Source organism: Protobothrops mucrosquamatus, unplaced genomic scaffold (genome assembly GCF_001527695.2).
Source record: "Protobothrops mucrosquamatus isolate PMUCROS unplaced genomic scaffold, P.Mucros_1.0 scaffold1795, whole genome shotgun sequence".
Taxonomy (NCBI): domain Eukaryota; kingdom Metazoa; phylum Chordata; class Lepidosauria; order Squamata; family Viperidae; genus Protobothrops; species Protobothrops mucrosquamatus.
Window position 1 is genome coordinate 368,358 of NW_015387933.1, and position 22,410 is coordinate 390,767.

A 22,410-nucleotide genomic window follows, 5' to 3' on the forward strand; every position below is an offset into this window, starting at 1 on the left:
CTGCCCACAAAAGGATAACTGCATTCGAATCACCACTGCATGGGCTGAGGACAAACTTCTTCATTTTTCTACTGAAGCTTTCTACGGTATTCAGAAGCTTCTATAGCATGTGCAGAACTCTCTAAGGTAGCAAAATAAACCAATTTTTCTGGGGGCTACCATTTTGTCCTGCTCACAACCAAGCAGGAAAAAATGATGGCCGCATTTGGATAGCTACCACATGGCCACAGGGACTGCCCTCCTTTTTAAAACACGAGGTCTGGAGAGCTTCTAAGTGTGGGGCATGATGGGGATGTGGGGAGGAGGCCCAAGCACTGCAGGTTTCTGGTAGGATGGGATGGTGTGAGAGAAGTGGGAGGGCAATCCTGTGGTGGGTCATAAGCGTGAATGACGCAGGCCTGCTGCAGCCCTTGTAACTTTGAAGTGGGGTCATACGTAGCTTTTGGGACGGGTCTGTCATAATTTTGAATGTTCATTAAATGGACTGTCTTACCTCGAGGATTATCTGTATGTTGTCATTGAATAAGTTTTGTCCTTGGTAACTATGTAGTTTGCCATTATTAGGACACAAAATAACCTGATTCAACAAATTGCTTATACTAAGAACTTTAAAATAAGATTTCAACTATCTGAAAGTATAGAAAAAAACTATGACAAACTGCAAGAGATATAAAACAACAAAAGGAACTAAAATATATCCATATCATTTGATAGGTTGCGTAGTGGTTAGAATGACTCATTATTCTACACTCAACTGCTACAGTCGGCCTCAATGAGATTTAAAATACAGTGTGTACAAATCATCCCAAATGATAGCAGGAAATAATGTCACATGTCATTAGTAGAAACCAGCTTTGTATTCAGGAATCAAGCTTTATCTATTTATTTATAGAGATGAGGCAACATCAAGATTCAAGGCAAACAAGTCTAAAAAAAATACGCAAAGTGTGACTTATGGATTCCTCCTCTCCACCCGACTCTCTGAATAAGTTCATCACTCACACGACCAAGAAGAAAGAGGGAGAGAATTTAGAATGGAGGAGACAAAAACATAAAAGATGCCACCTAATTGCTTTTCCCATTCCAAGTCCCAGACAGATCCATTCAAGGCAATTTTTCTTTTTCCTAGTTTTTCCTATAAAGACAAATTTGGAATGATTTTAATGTTCTGCTAACAGGCAGAAAGACACACGGACAGATTGGGATGGAAAGAATAATGTCAGAAAATATGATGTTTTCCAGTGGTGTTTTTCCAAGCCTTTTACTGGTAGTGGCTGTTAAGAGGCTTCTGCATTTTCTTTTGTGTAACAAATTATATTGTGTGTAAGAAAGAAAATGTCTACTGAAGGCAGGTGGATGTGGTTTGGTTCTTTGAGTATGGGGTCTCTGTTTTTTTAGATGTGTGACAGAGCAAATTGAATTTAGGATGGACTCCTAGGAGTTGACTCTTTGGAGTATTTCTGCTCTTCCTCTTGTTGCACATGTGAGATTATAGCTGAATGACACAAATAATTTGATGACACTGCAATGGACAATTTGGAAATTCCAGTGGAGAATTAATGCTTATATAAACAAGTATTGTATTTGTACACACACACATATACACCCACACAGAGAGATATTCTTTCTCTCTTTAAAAAAAAATATGACATTCAAGTATTGCTCTATTCAAAGCAGTTTGGCCAAGTTCATTTGCACTTATATATGAAGGGTAATGAGCATTTACCTCCATACAGGCCTATATGAACTGCCATGAAAGTCCGCCTATAGTCCCTGATAGGATGGGCATTATTGCTTAAGCACTGCAAGCTAAGTGATTGCCATATAATTAGCTAATTGTCTGTGTATCTATTATTAACATGTAGCAATCAGAACTTTCTCATATTTTTAAAAGTTTTAATATTTAAAACTTTAAGACTCCTTCCCTTCCCAGGAAAATAAAACTGCTTGCTAGGAATTAAAACAAAGATCATCTGGAGATCCAGTGGGAATGAAACTGACTTACTCATTTCCAATGGAGTCTGGCCAAAACAGACACCAGCAGGAATAAAATTACATTTTCCCTTCTTGCTTCCCACTTCTAACATCAAGCGTTAAACATTTGACAAAGAAGTGACTGCTATCCCTTCTTTCACCCACAGAAAAAGCATACATACACCCACTCCTTATTTAGCAACCTGAGTTAGCGACCATTCACAAATACAATGGTAATAAAAAACCTCATTTTCTGACCAATGTGCACATTTATGATCAAATTTTGTGCTCCTGACAACAATGCACACTGGGATAAGAATAACAATGGCACAACAGTAGTGCAGCTATATGAGAAAATTTCATTTAAATGAGATGGAGCGACTAGTGATCTTTGCAGTTTTTCTCTCTCTGTCATGTGTTCACTTAGTGACCATTTTGCCTGATGACCTATTCACTGAAATGGAACGTGGTTGCTAAATGAGGAGTAGGCGTACTTAAATCAATTTCAGTCTCTTTCTCTGATATTTTTTGGGAGTTCTTTCATATTTAAATGTACATTAAACCCTCTCCCACATCTGAGCCTGAGTCTAATTCACCAAATTTGAGTCTGAGTTTAATTCATTAAATTTCCTATTATATTTTTAATTTTAAAAAAATGTGTGAATCAGAACTCATTACAGGTAGTCCTTGACTTACAAAAGTTCATTTAGTGACTATTCGAAGTTACAATGGCACTGAAAAAAGTGACTTATGACCACTTTTCACATTTAAAACCTTGCAGCATCCCCATGTTCACATGATCAAAATTCGGATTTTTGGCAACAAATTCATATTTATGACAGTTGCAGTGTCATGGGTCACATTATCCACCTTTGCCACCTTCTGACAGCAAAGTCAGTGGAGTACCCAAATTCACTTAACTGTGAATTTGTAACTGTGTTACTAACTTAATAATTGTGGTGATTCACTTAAAACTCTGGCAAGAAAGGTTGTAAAATGGAACAAAACTCACTTAACAAATGTCTCACTTAGCAACCTAAATTTTAGGCTCAGTTGTGGTCATAAGTCAAGGACTACCTGTATTCAAGTAAGTAATAACAAGAATTACAGATACAAGGCTATTAAACACTAAGGTGAACATATTAAAGGAACATAAATACAACTTAGGCCTGTGTTTTATTGGTTTTTGGAAAAAAAATCTCCATCATCCCCTTTTATAAACTGATTAACTTGGCACTGCATTTTCCTTCACTACTAGTAATGAGACAGATGTTTTTCTTTAAATCTAGTTTAGGCTCATAGACAATAATACATAGAAAATAACAGTTTAGTCTTTAGATGACAAGAATACCATAGTTCAGCGAACCTTTTAGAGACCAAGTGCCCAAAAACTGGCCCCACCTCGACACCATCCCCTGCTCCGCCCCCATTCTGCCCCCACCCCACCTGCCCGCAGGGCCACTCACCACCTCCAGGGCCCGCCGCAGATCGCCCAGGCAGCCCAGCAGCACCATGGCGGCCACGCCCTCTGCCCGCGCCCCGCAGTATCAACTGTTCATGATGGGGCATGAGGGCAGAGTCTTGTCTACACTGCCTGGCTGCCATGTCCTTGGCTGCGCTGCTCTGCGTGGGCCATGCTTGGGGGTGACTCTCCTCCAGGGGGGCTGCTGGTGAGGAAGGGGTCACAAGGGAAGGCAAGGCTGGGGCAACGGCATGTGTGAGTGCTGCCTCTGGCACCCGTGCCATGGGTTTGCCACCACTGCCATAGTTGCTGCTTCACACCATCCTGTCTGTTATATGAAGCTGCCTCTCAATCATCAGGCATTCAAAATCAAAACTGAAACTGCTCACTTTCTCCTAGCCTAGCTCATTCCCCAGGATTGTTGTTGTGGGGAAAATAGGAGGAGGAAGGAGTATTAGATTTGTTCACTGCCTTGAATTATTTTTAAAATAATACAGGTGGGATAAAAAAATAAACCTCACCACTATACAAACATTCTGAATTTGATCTTCATTTCTTTACTGTTCTATCTCATTTGTATGGCTTTAAGTATTTTATATGTGCAATGACTGTGTTGAAAGAAAAATCTTCAGCCGGGAATAAACAGAATGGAGACTGCTTAACCAAGAAGGTTCAGTTTATTTAGTTGCCAGAAACTTCAGTGACACAGCATGTTTCTGGGGTGGCTGACAAAATGGAACTGGGAGTGGTGGGTTTTTATACCTTCTTTGGGCTTTGTATTTGAGGTTCTTCCTGTTCCTGTGGCATGTACTTTGACCTGAGCTTGAGTGTGCCCTTTGGTATTCTAATGGTGGTGGGTTAATCCTATTATGTCCTAAAGGTCAAGTCCTGCTTCTCTGGGGCTGTGGCTGAAGTCATTTTGTTTATGAATAAGTGGCCCAGTCTTTCTGAGTAGGATTATCAAATCTGCATTTCTACAGAGCTGGCCTGCACAGTTTCTGCCTGGGGGAAACTTGGGCAGAAAAGCCTTTTAAGGTTTTTTCCTTTCCATTATTCCTTTGGGGAAATATAATATTTTGCCTTTTTTAATATTCCCCCAAATATTTCCTTCTTGGGGAGGTGCTGACTTCCTACAACTGGATACAGTAAATACTCGAAGAATTTTAAACCAGAGTAGCTCTTTACAGTTGCATTTTAAGGGAAATAATGTAAAATGGAAAGAGTCAAAGTACCAACAGTCTCCAACTGTCAACTATATGGGGAGAAATTGGGATGTTGAATGGAAAGCCATATCAGAATTGTGATCTGATTCTTCATCCAATATTTTATTTTGTTTGGTTTTGTTTTCATCCCGTCTTTATTATTTTTACAAATAACTCAAGATGGTGAACATATCCAACACACCTTCCTCTATTTTCCTAACAACAACTCTGTGAGGTTGAGCTGAGAGAGACTGACCCAGCTTGCTTTTATGGCTAAGGTGGGACTATAAATCACAATTTTCTGCAGTCTAGCCTGGTGCCTCAACCACTAGACCAAATATATCTTCCCAAAGTGTGAATGTTATATGGGTACATGAGTAGTTGTTAGAAGATCCATTACTTTCAGAAAAATGTATATATTTATTTTCACATCTATTGCATCACCTCTTTGTTATTTTTTATATTTGATAACTATATTCGATCATAATAGTTCTTTGTAACACAATTTGTATTTACTTTATTTTGTTTTTATGCATTTACACATTGTTCTGAAAGGTGGTCTGGACATTTAGCTAGGTTCTCAAAGGGTTCCATGGTACAAATAAATTAAGATCATATTTCTCTTTATTTCATAAGGGATACCCAAATACTTTATAGGCTACAATTACAAATCCTATACTGTACATACTAGCTTTGTCTTGCCTTGCTTTATTCAATCTGGTTATGCAGTTCCTATTTGGCCAGCAATTCTCATGGTCTTTTGTTGATTCTAACAAACCTCTTTCTTAGATGGAAGTACTGAAAGAAAACTGAATCTAAATTATTGCTACATCATATTCCACATTTATAAGAAACAATTATTTTCCTTAAAGCAGACTGATTTGTAAATTTTCTCTTATTGTGTGCAACACTTAAATTGATATGTTCTATTGCAATATTAACATTAGGCACATACAAATTAATTCTTATAACTGTTTTAATTGATATCCTACTTAGCAACTTCCAAAATTCCCTAGCCAGTTAAACTCCACACTTCTTATAATTGCTGAAGTTGAGAAACACTGTCCAAATCCAACTAATAAATGCAATCATAGACCTACTCAAGCTTGAAAAGAAATCCTACTAGGAAAACCAACTCCATCTGTTGTTAAACTCTTGTAAAATTTTCAACAGAAGTTACGAATTCTTGAAAAAAGTTTCTTCCATGCTCTGGCTACAAAATCAATTCCATTGTTTATGGATTACTTATTTTTTTTCTCCCACATGTAAGTTTTTTCAAAATTCCTTACCATTTGGTCTGATGAAAAATTCTAAAGATTTTTGAAAACTGTCAAACATTTTTTGAAAATGTTTAAATATTCGTTATTTTGACATTTTATAAAGCTAGCAGACACTTTCAAAGAATCTTACTGTCGCTTCCACTTCTTATTGTAACTTCCTTTTTTATCTAATATAATCCAACTATATTTAAGATTTTTTCTTGCCTGGATGTAATGTTCATACATATTTCTTTTCTTTTCATTTTGCACAAACATAATAGAAAATGCTACATATTTAGTCCATCCTTTGTGATAGTGATATGCACTGTTTCATATTGTGGCAGGAAAAATTAATGTCTATTACACAAATATAAAGATATCATGATACATGTTAGTTCCTGGATAAAAGCTATACATGTAATTAAATGAGAGCATTTAATACATCTATATTCTGTCAACTTCTGAGATGACTTGGCATATTTTAAATGTTAAGTCTCCTTCATTGCATACTTCCTTTTACCTTCTGCTTGTTTCCTCACCTCATATGGGCATGTGGACATATTTGATTTACCAAATCAAAACACAGCTGTTATTGTTACTAATTAGGGGACCATTTGGGGACCACTTTTGCCAAAATACTGTATGTATAGCTGCATTGGCTGTTGACTACTAGGGCTTATAAAAACCTCCTCAGGGATCAGACCACCCAGTCCATTTAGCATAGTGTTTTTCAAACTTGGCAACTTTAAGATAGGTAAACTTCAGTTCCCAGAATTTCCCACCTAGCATGAAACACTGATTTAAAAGCTTGATCTGGCTGCTTTGGAGGCATCAGTGTGTTTCCTGAGCACTTATGTTTATGCATAATGCTTGACTTGCTGCTAGAATGAAGTCCATCTTGATCAGAAACTGTTTTCCAGCAGTTTCCCCTTCCAAATATGAAATTAAGCAGAGGGTGATCAGACAAAGTACTCTCTTTGTTGTGGCAATATGGATATGGAAATTCCTCAGTAACAAAAAATTACTACTTTGATATGTTTTCATTATCAATTAAATATTTCCTCACAGTATGTTTTATAACTTTGTTCAATTATGGAAGTTTTGCTATGAATTTAACTGTTTCCATTCTTACATTATTTGTTTTAAACAGGTAAGCGTCTAAAACCTCATTGTTGCTCAAAAATTGAGTAAATAAAAAATAAAGTAAAATAACTTGGTCTTTTATATTATCTTTTAATTAGTAAACAGCAAGTCATAAATAAGATTTCAGGAGCCAAGTCATTTTTAAATTATTATTGCTATAACTAGTTGTTGATAGAATGTCACCAGCCTCTGCTAATTTTGCAGTTGGAGGTCAGTCAGCTTGACTCTAGCTTTTATTATCAAAAGAGATGGAGGATCAATATTCTGTTCTGTTCTGTTCTGTTCCGTTCCGTTCCGTCCCGTTCCGTTCCATTCCATTCCATTCCTAGTTTAGCGTAATGACTGCCCTGTTTAGCAATCATAGTTATGATGGCACTGTAAAAGTAATTTTACAACTGGTCCTGTTACAGAGTCTCTGCAGGTCCAAGATCAAGATTTGGGTACTTCACAACCAGGAGATGTTTATGAGCATTACAGAGTCCTGCAGTCACATGATTGCCATTTGTGTGTTTCATAGCTTCTAACAAGCAGAGTCGATGGGGAAGCCAGCAGAAAAAATAAATGTCATGTTCACACAATGTCTCATTTAACTGCTCATTTAACAACCTAAGCAGGAGTGAAATTGTAAATTTGTTGTGGTCACATGATGTTTTACTTAATGACTGCAGAGTTGCCAGTCCCAATTGTGGTTATTAAACAAGGACTACCTCTATTCTGTTCTATCCTGTGTTGTTCTATTACCTTCCAAATAGTTATTCAAGGTTTTGAATGATTCAACTGAAGCAATTAATACAAAAAAATCTAAAAGGTATGATTCATGTCATTAACAGCAATCTCACATTTTGTTTCCATTTCCCATGTGATCTACTCTGAACTTTGAAGATAGCAGTACATTAGGTTAATATAATTAAATTATATTCTTGTTCCCCCAGTTTAATTAGATATGGAAACTATTTAATGACTTTCATATCTCAAAGATTTTTGGTGGCTAAAATGTTACATCTAAGATATTTTGGATTTAAAAGAAAATAATTCTCCATTTGCGGTATGAATATCATTGTTGCTACTAGCACAACTCAGATTAATCCTTTTTTGTTCAATAATAGCGAATGAAGAAGATTTAGGAGAATCAAATAAAATTACCATATATACACAAAGAAAAATACTTAGAATTTACGATAAGCATAAACAGTAATAAAAACCCTGTGCAGTTCCCACTTCACCCCCTTCTCAACGTTGAGCTGCCAGATTCAGCTGAAACCAACCACTGTGTCCCCTATTCCATAAATGTGAATTTGGATATTTTTAAAACTAATTCTAGATGGAACAGAGAGAGTTAAATCATTATATCCTAATTAAAGTACAGCAGGGCTTTTCTTACGATCAAGACTACAAGAACTGTGAAAACTATCTGGTTTTATAGCACCATTCAAAGTCAGAATTGAATCTAAAAGTATGCTTATCTGATCTAAAGTGAAATTATGATGACATTAAGAAACAGAAGATCACTTCTGTAAAAGGATGAAACACCTATTAATAGCACTTCCACTCTGATTAGATGCAATTCCCCCTCTGTTTCATTACTCAAAAGTATTATTACATTGCCCTGCCTGGATTACATGATAGTAGAGCTGAATGGACATCATCAATATAATATCATATCAATTACCAATTTTCTCAGTGATTTCAACCAATTAAAATAGATAAATGTAAACACAATGAAAAACAAGATTTATTTTTCAAGATCATTGTTCAGTTAAAAAATACCTTCAAACACAACTTCTAGAATGTCTAGAAGTTATCTCTATCTGACACAGACAGGTAATTATATGACAATAATAGACATGCTAGTAAATAAAACTACTGAGAGGTCTGAGCATCAGTTAGGATCTACATTTCATGCTTCCAGAGCCACAGTAGATTAGTAAGAATAAATAATTATCTAGATGATGATCATAGTTAATTCTAATATTCACATTCATTCATTACAGATAGAGATCTCCTATAAACTTGAGAAGCTTAAATAAATAAATACAGAAAAAATAGAAATGCAGAAAAATCATGCTCATTTTGTCTTTTGATATACTTTTCGTCATTCTCTCTGAATATTTATTTGCTACCACAATTATGGAAATGTATGCATTTTCGTGTATAGATTCTTCATATTCTAAACTGCAAAAATAATGCATAGGAATTGGATTTACCTAAAAAAAATCATTATATTTATAATCAGAATAAGATAACAATGGTTGATCAGTGTCATTAGAAAAACCTGGGAATTTACCTTACTTGAAAATTACCTATTTGGAAGTTTTTCCCTTCAGGGAAACTAATTAAAAAAACTGACAACTCTCTTTGCTTAATACATTTGTTTTGTTGTGTATAAACGTTAATGAACATGGCTTCTTCTAGGGATAACAGAGATGTGATTTTGCAAATATGAATGTTTTATACTTGTTTGTTAAAGAATCTGCAAAAATCTTATGCTCTTATATTACTGTTTTAACTTGGAATTCTTACTTGATTAATAGAGTTAAAGAATATCTAAAGTACTCATCTTGTTCCCCTGTACCTTCCTTGTATCCATCATATTTTATTAACCATCTCAAAATAATGAAATTTCTTACTTCTTTCTAAATAAATGTCAACCTAAAATCTTATGTTGCATGGCAAAATGTAAGAACAATTAAGTACGCCTTAAGTATACATTCAGAATGAATTTTATATATTAAGTGAAGAAGAATAGGCAACGCCCTCTAACATGACAAGCATGTACATATCCCCTCAGATATAAGATATAAGCTCCATTAAATTAAGTGAAACTCATTCCTGGGTATGCAAACTTGCGTATTAATTTTATTTCGGTGAGATAATCCTATTAGTTATATTATTAGTCCTTGCAAAAGAGCCCATGCCAAAAGAAGAGACTATCTATCTATCTATCTATCTATCTATCTATCTATCTATCTATCTATCTATCTATCTATCTATCTATCTATCTATCTATCTATCTATCTATCCACAAACAGTCACAGTCATACACACACACACACTCACACACACACACTCATATACAATCATATAGTAGGTCATGAGCTATGTAACTGGCAAGTCTCTGAAGGTAAAGCTAATTTTTGTCTGGCCTGACATACAACATAACAGTATCATACTGAATCTTCTTAATTCCCCACTTTCTGATGCTAACAGTCTCCTCCAAGAACATAAGAATATGCAGAGATAAACATTCATACAGGACATACATCATGCTGCTTTATATTTTTGAATGTGCCTTCATGTATAATGCTTTTTTTAATTTAAAAATAACCCCTTAAAACTTGGTATTCTGGTTTCATTTCTAGGTCATCTGAACTATAAAACTATAAGTCAGCAGGACAATAGAATCCAATCCTTTACCTGAACATGGAGATGCAAGTGCAAAATTATGATTGCAAGCTGTCCATCAGGCTAAATACAGCTAGAACTAACTGTAGAGTGCCCAGTGTTTTGAAATAAAACTATACAGCAGATAAAAAAAAAAATAGAGCTATGACTTAGTCCCTACAATCCCCCACCCAACAACAACAAAATATTTTATTGATCAAACCTCTTTTTTCCTCATAGTCTTCTCTCTTCTTTGTTTGACATTATTCCACTGTCCATGCACAGTTAAGTGTGCCATATCCATTTTAAAAGAAAATGCATAAAAAATAATCCACAGATCTTTTACAGCTGAAACTGTGTTAATTTTCTGATCCACGTTCTTGCCACAAAAATTAACCGGCAGTATGATAGCTCCAAGAGCAGACATCTGATTCTTGACATTTAAAGATACAATACTGGTGAAAAATAGTGACGCTTTATTAACTGCAAACAGCTTGTGCGGGAGTCACTGATGTACTCCTAAAGAGTATAATCAGAACACTCAATAATTTCAGTCTTTCAACTTTGCATTTTTCAGAGAGTGCTAGCTATTTATTTTAAAGGAATAACAGCCAGGAACACCAACCTGGTCACTTCATATAATTATTTCCTAAAGGCTGTTCAGTTGTTTTGTATGTGACAAAAACTGACTGTAGGTTGGTTCATAGTATACAAAACGCTGTGACATTACTAAGTGTTTAAAAGGTCTCAAGTTTTCATCACCAAATAACATGAAGGCAGATCCCACGATTACAGAAGCCAACAAATCTCTGTCCTGGGAATATCAATTCACTGAGATTGTACTGCAAAATGAAAGCTTTACTACCTCTAGCTGCTTGTGACCCTGCTGTGCTGTTTTGTGTGCCTAGAGTGCCTTTTTAATCTCCCTCCCAATTATTTAAGGAGCTCTTGTTCTTTTCATATATTAAGAAAGTGAATCAGTTCCTCACTGTATGCATTCATTTGAAACACTGCTTCTTAGCAACCAAAATGCAGATTTATTCATAATTTGTATTTAGATTAACTCCCACTTACATCTTTTCATTTGCAACCTTTTCATCTCAGTGTGAAAAATATACATGGAACCAAGAGAAGTACAAGTAATCAAATAAATGACATATACTGTACCTGAAGATATTGGCAGGACCGTTCCTGTTGACAAGTCTCTGATTTCAGAACTGTCTGGTCCATGTTCATAGAAGCTTTTTGATAAACTTCACGAGCTCTGCTTACTGTCAGAGTAGAGGACCAAGAGCTTTTTTTCATTAACTGAGCATCCAAATTTACAGGCAGGTTTGCACAGGTAGAACATTTAACATCATTATTGCTTCTGGAAGGCTTTACTGCATGTTCGCTTCGAGCATTATAGGCTTCCATAAAGTACTGAGAAGTGGAACGGTCGGGACATCTTCCCATAGTCATTATCCCACTTGGTCCATGATAAATACAAACATCATTATCTAGATTGTCATCTGAGCTCCACCATCCAGATGCATTTGACCTGGATTTTCCGTCTGATCTTCTATCTTTACTTTTGCTACGTTTGCCATATCTTATACTCTGTGTGTCTTCTGGGCTTGATTTGCCTCCATTGATGCTGCCCCTTGATGGGCCTTCAAGAGAATGAGATTTTGTGAAAAGCTTTTGAACAGAATGCACCAAGTGGCGGATCCTTCCTGGACTATCACTACGATGTTCTACAGCAGTCCTTTTGTACTGTAAAGTATGGTAGCCATCTCTATTAAGAGGAAGCTGCCTTTCAAATTGGTCCAAAAGATTGGCAGGGATGCGATTACCTTTATTGGTTGTTCCATGTGGCACCAAAGCACATTCATCCTTAAGTTCTTTGTGGGAATTATAATGTCTCCGAGGAAATGTGCTGCTAGCAATCTGATCACTGTATGGAGCCATGCATTCTCCTTGAAAAGAGTTTCTTTGATTATAGTAAGTATGATCTGCAGGATGATGGTCCATAGGATTTAACAAATATGGCTTCCTATCTGAGTGATGTAGCAGAGAATCACATACAGGTTCACAGGCAACCCCATGATGGTGACTGCGACTGCCAGATAATCCTTTCATTATTGATGCAAAAAATGTCCCAGAGTCATCTGAATATATGCACGTATTTTACCGATAGATGACCAAGAAATCCCTAGAAAAATGGAGAACAAAAATGTGAAGTGATGTAATAATACGCATATTTGATTTTTCTTTATTGTATTAAAACATTTGAGGCATACTGAGTTAATTCCTACTGAAAATCAATGTGATTAAGTTTATTATGGTTAACTTTAATTACAATGGAAATTAAAAGCAATTAATATTCTGGATCCAAATTAAAAAAAATATATGGATGCTGTGAAAATTCTTTAAGAAATCATGCTACAATTGGATATGTTAAAAGATACATACATCATCTGATATAGATATAGATATATATAAACTGTATATTTGGAATTTGTGATAGTACTCATTGAAGCACAGTACTACAAATAGAGCTTGACTTACAACCACTCATTTAATGGCCGTTCAAAGTCACAACGGTAATTTAAAAAGTGATGTACAACTGGTTCTCACCCTTATGACTGTCACAGCATCCCTGCAGTCATGTGATCATAATTTGGGTGGTTGGCAACTGGCAGATATTTATGATGGTCGCAGCATCCAAATAAAATCAATAGCAGAAGCTGTATTTACTTAATGACTATGTGATTCACTTAACAACCATGGCAAAAAGGTTGTAAAATTGGGTGTGGCTGATTTAATAACTGCATTGCTTAGCGACTAAAATTTCAGTCCCAATTGTGGTCATAAATTGAGGACTACCTGTATATTGGTCACTTATAACTATTAAACTAAAGGAAGATTAGTTCCATTCTTAAAGAAATAGTATATAATAGTAGTATGTAGATTATGGATTGATATAAGAATACTTCATACAAAACAATCAGTGCTAATGTGGTTGAATCTATCTCCCTTCATCTAACAAGGCACCTAGCCACGCAATTTGAATGCATGGAACTGATCACAAAACTGATCACAGAAATAGTTATTTGGCCATGGGATGTCTCAATTTACAGTCACACTGATACATTTGTCAATTCAGAGAACTCTAAAATCCTTAAAAGAGAATAGTTAGATATTTAAAACAGTAAGTTTGGTGTAGTGGTTAAGGCACCAGGCTAGAAACCAGGAGACCAGTTCTAGTCCTGCCTTAGGCATCAAAATTGGATTGGTGACTTTAGGACAATCACTCTCTCTCAGCCCAACCAACAGGGTTGATGTTGTGGAGAAAATAGGAGGAAGAAGGAATATTAGGTACCATATGTTCACTGCCTTGAGTTACCTATAAAGTAATGAAGTAAAAATGTTCCAATGGGGATTGTTGAGATAATATATCAGTCAGACAACAAATTCTACAGGTTTGAAATATTCATAATTAAAGTTCAATTTAGATATATCACATATAATTTAGATATATCACATATCATTGAGATAAGAAATAAAATCTCATTTGATAACATGGCTGAGAAGATAAATTAGAAAAAGCTCAAAGGGATTTATTTCCGCCTTAATGTTCAGTATGTGGTCCTTTTATTCTTTTCAGTCTCTCACATCTGCTTTTGACAGGAAGTATTGCCAAGCATTCTAAAAGTATAAGATAAATAGCATTTTGAGTAGTCAATCAAATGGAATACAATAATTTATTCAAAGATGAGGATGGTTTTAAAAGCATTTAAGAGCACCTCAGAAAGAATCAAATCTTTTCAGTTACATCATGTTTACTGTTTGTGACAGTTCGGTGTAATATTTTTTTAGCATTACCAACAATTTTGCAAACATGATCTACTATGCTACAAAAGAGGCTGTCATAAAACAGTCATAATTGTAGTTTCTGGGTTGGATAGTATGAATACCTGTGGATTATATTTAGAACTGTTACCAAATGTAAGATATCCTTTCATTTGTAGAATGTACGTGAACTAAAAGGTATAGGAGTAATTATTTTTGGTAAAAGTTTCCCTCCTCCTATAAACAGCAGAACCATTCTCTCTATGTTCCTGAGAAGGTTATATGGAGGTTGAGGACTGCAAGAAGAATGGTAAATTGCCTTTTATGTTCAGAATAAAATCATCCTGTTCAAGGAGCTTTATTCAATACAACTCTGTACTAACCTTGTGAACGAAACCAATAGGTTTTCTAATTTCTCTGATTAAGATAGGAGATAGAAATAAATATAGATATAAAGCTCATTTGTATCTAAACTTAACTATGCTATGTATGCCCAGCACAGACTACAATACATGTCATGTGCACATTTATAGCATGCAAAAAGAAATGCCTAAGATTGAAGGTGCATTCCATCTCTCATGGTTATAAGATACAAAGAAAGAAATCCTGCTCTCCAAATATTTCTGAACTACAACACACACATACACAGATACACACAACCCTTTTGGCTTAAGCCAGTTTGCACCACTTCGGCAGAACCGGTAGCTAATTTTTTGTTGCCCATGCCCAGAATGGACTTCCAGAAGTGGCAACCACACAGAGAACCGGTTATTCACATATTTGAATCCCACCACTGGCTTAAGCAACATTTAGCAGAATGTAGACAAAGAGTATGACATAGCCCAGAAATTAAAGGTATCATTTAAGAAAAAAATGGAAACAAAAATAGAATCAGGTTACACAAATATTATCCTCTATAACCTTTCCATATTTTTCTATCCTTACAAACCTTGTATCCATCACATCCATAAATCTTTGCTTTGCTTTTTGTTTTCTGAGAATCTTGCCAATTCCATTCAACACGGCTTTCTCAGTCTTCCTTTTCATTCCTCTTCATATATTTGTTTGGCAATTTAGTCCTTATTTACATTATTATATTGGACACTTAATGCTGAAGAGGATTTCTGAGAATACTAGGGAACAGCCAAGAAAACAAATCTAAAGATTATGGAATGAATGGAATGAATGGAATGGAATGAACCTTTATTATCAAAGTATAACATGTATACAGTGAGATTGGCTGAGTTTTCCTCCGTGCCCCCCCACAACTCACAGTGACTACAAACCCACCAGCTTATTATACCTTGTGAGCTAATTGCACAGCACACCGGCCTCATGAGTCTATCATGCATAAAATTATGTCCCATTCAGTAGTCTGACAGCCCATGGATAGAAGCTGTTTTTCAGCCTGTTGGTACGGCTGGCTATATGGTAGGAGAGTAAAGAGGTACCAACCAGGGTGTGAGTCATCCCTGAGAATTTTCCTCACTCTACTAAGACAACAGGCCCTGGCGATGTCATCCAGTGGTGTCAGGGAACAGCCCATGATGTTTTGTGCCGTGCTCACCACCCTCTGTAATACCTTGCTGTCCGCGGCTATCAAGCCAGCATACCAAACCACAATACAGTGTGTGAGAACGCTTTCAATAGTAGACCGGTAGAAGAAGGTCATGAGTCATCATTCTACCCTGTTCTACCCTCCCTGAGGAAGTGGAGTCTCTGTTGGACCTTTCTGGCCACCTGGGCTGTATTAATTTTCCAGGTAAGATCTTCACAGAGGTAGACTCCCAGGAATTTGAAGGAGGAAACTCTCTCCACACAGTCCCCTCTGATGTAAAGTGGGGCAGGTTCCTCTCTTTTCCTCTGGAAGTCTAACACCATTTCCTTTGTCTTGCCGATGTTCAGGTGCAAGTTGTTCTCTAGACACTATGAGGATAGTTTTTGTACCTCCCCCCTGTATGCTGTCTCATCTCCACCTGTAATAAGACCCACTACGGTGGTATCATCTGCGAACTTGATGATCGCAGTGGACGGGTCGGATGATACACAATCATATGTATACAAAGAGTACAGGTAGGGGCTAAGCATGCAGCCCTGTGGCGAGCCAGTGCAAAGCTTCAGGAAGATAGATAAAACAGATCCAACCCTCACTGTTTGTAGCCGGTTCCTCAGAAAGTCTTTAATTCAATCACAGATGCAGGGGGGAAAATTCAGGCCAGTCAGCTTTCCAATAAGGATACTCGGCAGAATAGTGTTGAAAGCCGAGCTATAATCAATGAAAAACATCCTGACATTATGATGCCTCATTACTCGGGCTCAAATTAAGCTGTACTATATAGACATTTACAGCATATAAATTAAGAGACATTTATATCATTGCCTTTTCTAATAAACTGTGAATTCCTGATTTTTGTATCATTTATTGCTTTTTAATATGTAGCACCTTACAGACATAGTTGTGTATAATACAATTCCCATAACAGTACTGTTTCTTCTGAATGAAAATATAGGAGCTGTAGTTCAATATATATAATTTAGGAATACATTGTGGGAAAGAAAGAACTAATTCTAAGGCCACCTAAATTAGTTTGAAATTACTGAGAACATGGGTTTTTTGTCATTATGTGAAGAACAGATGAACAGCTAAATATATAATCTATTCACTGACAATAAAGATGATCCACTGCCCACACAGCTCAATGTGAATGGGAAGAACAAAACATGTAACCTGAGTAACCTATGAAGAAAATTATGCCATACTGATTCTTTAACAACTATTCACACAACCAGACTTGTATAAAATATCAAAAAATGAACAATATTATGTTAAAATCCATCCAACAGAAAGATCCAGAATCTAGGTATAAATATATAGCACATTATATATTATAATACAAGATATTACATAATATGGAAGATTATTTTTGCATGTTTAAAATGAGTAATAGTTATTATAGAGGCAGAGGCAGATTAATGATGTTAGTGCAGTTTAAATGAGTCCAAAAATAATGTAAATTGGGTTTTCCACTTGGTCACAGAAATCTTGAAGCCAATCTAAAGGGTGCTTTTGGATCATAATCTTGCTTTGAATTTCAAGGCAGCTAGTTTTCAAGAAATTATACTGATTCTTACTAGCGCTGATTGAGTCCCAACTTGGAATACCAATTATAATACCCTCTATAATTGAAATATCAGGCTTAGTTCTAATATAAATAACTTGTTAATCACATTGGCTCTCCATGGATTTCTTTTGCTATATCATACCATGTTTCAGGATAGATCACCTGTTTGCCTCTACTTGCCTAGTTCTTGCTTTTTTGAACTTTGGCTAATAATCTTGGAGTTTGATGATTTGCCATTTTGGTTGCCACTAACTGTTTCTTGTCCCATGCCTTAGATTTTCACAATTTCGCAGACTTAAAACCAGTTTCACCCCCAGAAGACCCTCTCTGCCCTGAGATGTATTTCTCCACACACACATGTGGGCAGTACTTCTATGAAAAGGCAGAGACTGATAAATACTTTGGATAGAAATTCCTTGCAATGAAATGGATTGCTGTTATGTAGGGATTTTACCACAGGAAAAGGAAACTGGGGAAAAAATTCCTGAGTGTCGTGAGCTCACTTTATATAGCTCTGGATTGTGGCAACAGCCAAAATCTACAGTATATCTCTTGTAAGTGTTTCTCATTGTCATATCTTTTCTTCTCAATGTTTGCCAATTGCTACAGTAAAAAAACCTGAAATTTCAAACAAATAGGACTGCAAGAGTAAAACTGTTTTAAGCACTTTAAGGTAAATTAATTGATAATATCAACGCAGAAAACATTATATACATGACATTTCTTTACAAGAAACTAATGGTTACAAAAATTCATATATATTAACAAAATACAAACTTAAAAGCTTGGTTCTAGAATCTACAGCCATTTTTTAATACATAATTAAGAATGCTGCTTAGCATGACTCATATGTCGTTCCTAGATGAGCACTATTCAAAGCTTGGCGTGCTTTTAGTAAAATAGATCAAGATTCACTTGTGAAATTATAGAAAATGAGAATAGTTTAGAATAATGAAAAGCAAATGTGAATGAACAACAGCATAGTCATTGAAATAAATTATACGTATGACTTTTTTGTATTTTAGTACTATTGTCTTTCAGCTCATTAAGAACAATGGACAATCTCATTGAATGTTGTTTTTATAAAATTAACTTTATTTAAATTTATTAATTAAAAGGAATATATTCTTAATCTTTGTTAAATAAGAAGTGCTATTTAAGGAAATACTTTGAAAAAACACTCATGTAAATTTACACCGAAAACACATAGCTATGTTTTGTCCACAAATTCTTTGTAGTATAAATTGCACTGAATTAGTAAACAGAAGCTGGTGTATTATTTATTTTTTATTAATCACATTTATATAGTCACCTATTTCACAAAAAGCAACTATTAAAATATTTAAGCATCCCTAAAATGTGAACTCATTACTGCTTAAGTTGTCAGAAGAGTATTTGTAATTTTAGTTGGAACTGATTAATTGGATCCATTTGGATCACAGAGTCTAGGTTAATATGCTTTCCTATTGAATGCAAACTTGGAAACACATCTGAGGCTAGTTGGCTAGTCTGAGAAATGGGCCAAAAATATAAAATCAATCTTATGGTTGTGTTCATAGGACACCCTTAGCTAAAAAGTTGCTTAACAAACATGTATGCTATCACTATTTCCTCAATCTTTCTAAGCGTGCCACCCATTTTGGAGTTTTGGAAAGTGGCCATTGTGACATATGATAGAGTCAGTGACTGATTCATTAATCATCAAACAAGCTTGTTAGTTCAGAGTACTATATGAATGTAGCCTAGGAGCAATTTTGTAGCAATCATGATGGATTCAATCAGCTTTACATCAGTGTAATACAGGCATGTCAAACTTGTGACGTCACGTGACTTTTTCCCCATTGCCGGCAATGGGGTAGGCATGGTTTTGGTGTGACGCATCCGGCCCGTGGGCTGGCAGTTGGACATGCCTGATGTAATAGCACAGCATGGGTTGCTGCTAATATATATATTTATTCAAGTTGGTAAGGGCTGTATGTGTGTGTGTATATATATATCCATATATATGTTTGTGTGTGTGTGTGTGTGTATGTATGTTTATGTATATGTATATATACATACTACAGCCCTTACCTACTTGAATAAATGAAATACTTCTTTTTGCTCTCTCCTTTCTTTCTCTAATCAAAATAAAGCAGGAAGTAAGGAAACTTACAAACTGATAATCAAATTCTCCATACATTTTTTGATATAACTCTGCCTCCAGAACAACCATTTTTATATATCAATAAAAACAACTCTTGAAATAGGATATAATATTACAAGACATTTGGTATTAATTTTTTCAAACAAAATGTGTATAGGTTAGAAATAAAGAGGCATTCTATCATGTCTTATTAAAGGTATATTTACAATTCTCCCATGCACAAACCTGGAGAGATATTTTTTTTTAATATTATGAAGCCAGCAAGCAACCAGTTTACTCAAAGTTCTGGTATGTATGTTAATCGTAATGTGAGCACTAGAGCCTAAAATTAAAATAGATGGATGCAGCAGGATAAAATAACCACTGTAATCAATAGTACTTTGCTTACAGTTAAACAATTTAAAACCCATTAGCATCAATGGGGACTGGAAGTACAGTTCATACTCTCTGACTTTTCTCTGCCCAGTTCAACACAGTGTCATGGTTCCGACAGATGAAACTCTTCAAAAGAACTTCAAGGCATTGTTTACCTTAAATAATCTTTATTTTGAATAGCATAATCTCAGCACTGCATAACCGAAGTCAAAAACTGAATTCCCCTCTCCTGAGCACATAGTATTAAAGCACAATTCCCTTCTTCAATTAACAGTCATAAATCACATTCCCCAATTAGCTTGAAGCGTGGGCCTCCTCTCCAGTTCTCCAGCCCGGCCAATTCCTTATCAGCTCTGGTTACAATAACCTTGTTTCTCACGCTAGGTTTAGTGTTGTTATGTCTAGCTGGACTCTCGTTCACATCCCCCCTCTCAGCATCATCTAACTCTAAAAGCAAAAGGTAAAAGATGGTTACATTTCCATATGTTGTCAATGCTAAAACACCCGATGTTAGCAGCGTTGACACACAGAGTCTGAAAATTGTGTCAGATGCTACTTCTCTCTAATGTCTAATAAAATCAAAATAAAATTAGGTCTAGGTACAGATCATTCTCAAAAATGTTCCATTGGGGATTGTCAAAATAATTATGTCCTAGAAAACAATTTACAATTATATAGTAGAAGCAATTAATTTATTAATTCTTCCTCAGGAACTGTTCCATGTTCCAGATCAAATTAATTAGTTACATTTCAAATCCTCCATATTGCCCAAGTAAAACATAGAAGCATCTATGCTATGTAGGCCTCTCAATGTATTTTATTGTTATTTTTCTCAGTTGCATTATTTAAAAGGCTCTACAAATTCAGAACAGCTCAGTGGAATCTGACAAATAATCCTCTTATCAAGAGGTAAGTGGACAGGTTATTTTTTAAAAGCAATTTGTTTGGATTTTGAAACCATACTGTATCCTCCTAAAAGATTTGGGGCAATTAAAATATTCCAAGCTGTTTAAAGATATAATTAAACATCGCATCACCCAGCAACATAGGTTATAATACATGACTAATTTAAAATGATCATTGACAGGGGACATATGAAAAGTTCCAGGCTCTTTTTTATCCAGATGCTGCATTCACTACAGAAGAAGATGACAGATGTTTTTTCTGGAAGCACTGACCTAACTTCTCATTCAGAAGTACCCAAGAGTACAGATAGATGCTCCTGAGAAAAGGAACACGGCAGTCTTCTGATCTCATGAATATTCAAAGACAACCTGATCCCAATTGTGGTCCTAAGTTAAGGACTACTTGTGGTTTCACTGTGATTAAAAAAAAATACATTTTTTAATTGTCCTAAACATTAATGGTGGCAAACAGTAGATGATTATGGGAGAGCTGAATTTTTCATTTAATTTTAAACTATTTATCAAAGGTGTCGGAAAGATGTTAGACAATGCATTCTTAATAAGATTTACAATCAAGTCTTGCAACTCAAACTACAAAGAAAATTTTAATCAGCACTCTCAAATTCTTAAGACTAAATCTTTGTTGATGTTGAAATCTTATGATGCTGATCAGAACCCAAATGTTATATTCAACTTTTTTTTTAATTTCTGTATAAAGTTTCACAGAAATGGTGGATACTTTAATGGTATAACTGCTAAATTTCTAAAGTTGCAAGTTCTTTCTAACGCAAAGAAGCAAAGAAGCTGCCTTATATGAAGTCTCTCCCACCACTACTGACTATGCCAGAAATTCAGCCTCATAATTTCAGTATGTAAAGAACTGCTGTTATGTTTGAACTGTATCCCTTTAGTGCCACTGAAATGTAGCTTGTCAGTTGGCAGTTAATCACTACTCATAAGGCAATGAAATTGGCATTGCCGTCCCACACAACTCTTAATATTAGCATAGGACCACTGACGTTTTACAGCTCCTCTAAAAGTTGAAGCTTGGTTCTGTGGTGGCAACTCATATTTTCTTCACTTGAATTAATATATCCCAAATATGCTTAGTAGGACTGCTTTCATTCAGAAAACATATGTCCTTCAGTAATAATTGTTTGGATTATCTGCTTCCCAATCCAATTCAAAATATTATTTAATTCTACATAGATATTGAGAATTCTTATAGGATTATTAAACTTTCCAGCCATTTGCACTGGGTGGCAATATTCATTATTATAGTGAACCACAAACACAAAATAAAATACAATAAAAAGCCTTTAATAAAGCACTACAATTTTAAAAAGCACTTTTTAAAATTCTTGGAAACTTTAAAATAATTGAGACAGCAGGATGGATGAATCAAATGTTTTAAATATAGATTTCCTTCTCCATGGTGGCTCCCTGTGTCTGGAACATCATTCCCTCAGAGATTAGACTGGCCCCCACTCTAACACTCTTTCGGAAGGCACTGAAGACCTAGAGCCCTTCAAATGGCTAGTTTAATGTGTACTGTGATGGGAGTGGGAAATTATTATATTATTTTATTATTTTCCCTCTTGTTATTT

The 22,410-nt window shown here is 35.5% G+C and overlaps 1 protein-coding gene across 1 annotated transcript in view; it reads right to left on the reverse strand.

Annotated features, from left to right (window-relative positions):
• DLGAP1 (DLG associated protein 1) overlaps positions 1-12,542 on the reverse strand; it is an 88,861-nt gene extending 76,319 nt beyond the window's left edge. The window contains exon 1 of the mRNA XM_015823193.1: positions 11,589-12,542. Coding sequence (XP_015678679.1) covers positions 11,589-12,542 — 954 coding nt within the window. The remainder of the gene's footprint in view (positions 1-11,588) is intronic.
• Positions 12,543-22,410: the final 9,868 nt, after the last annotated feature.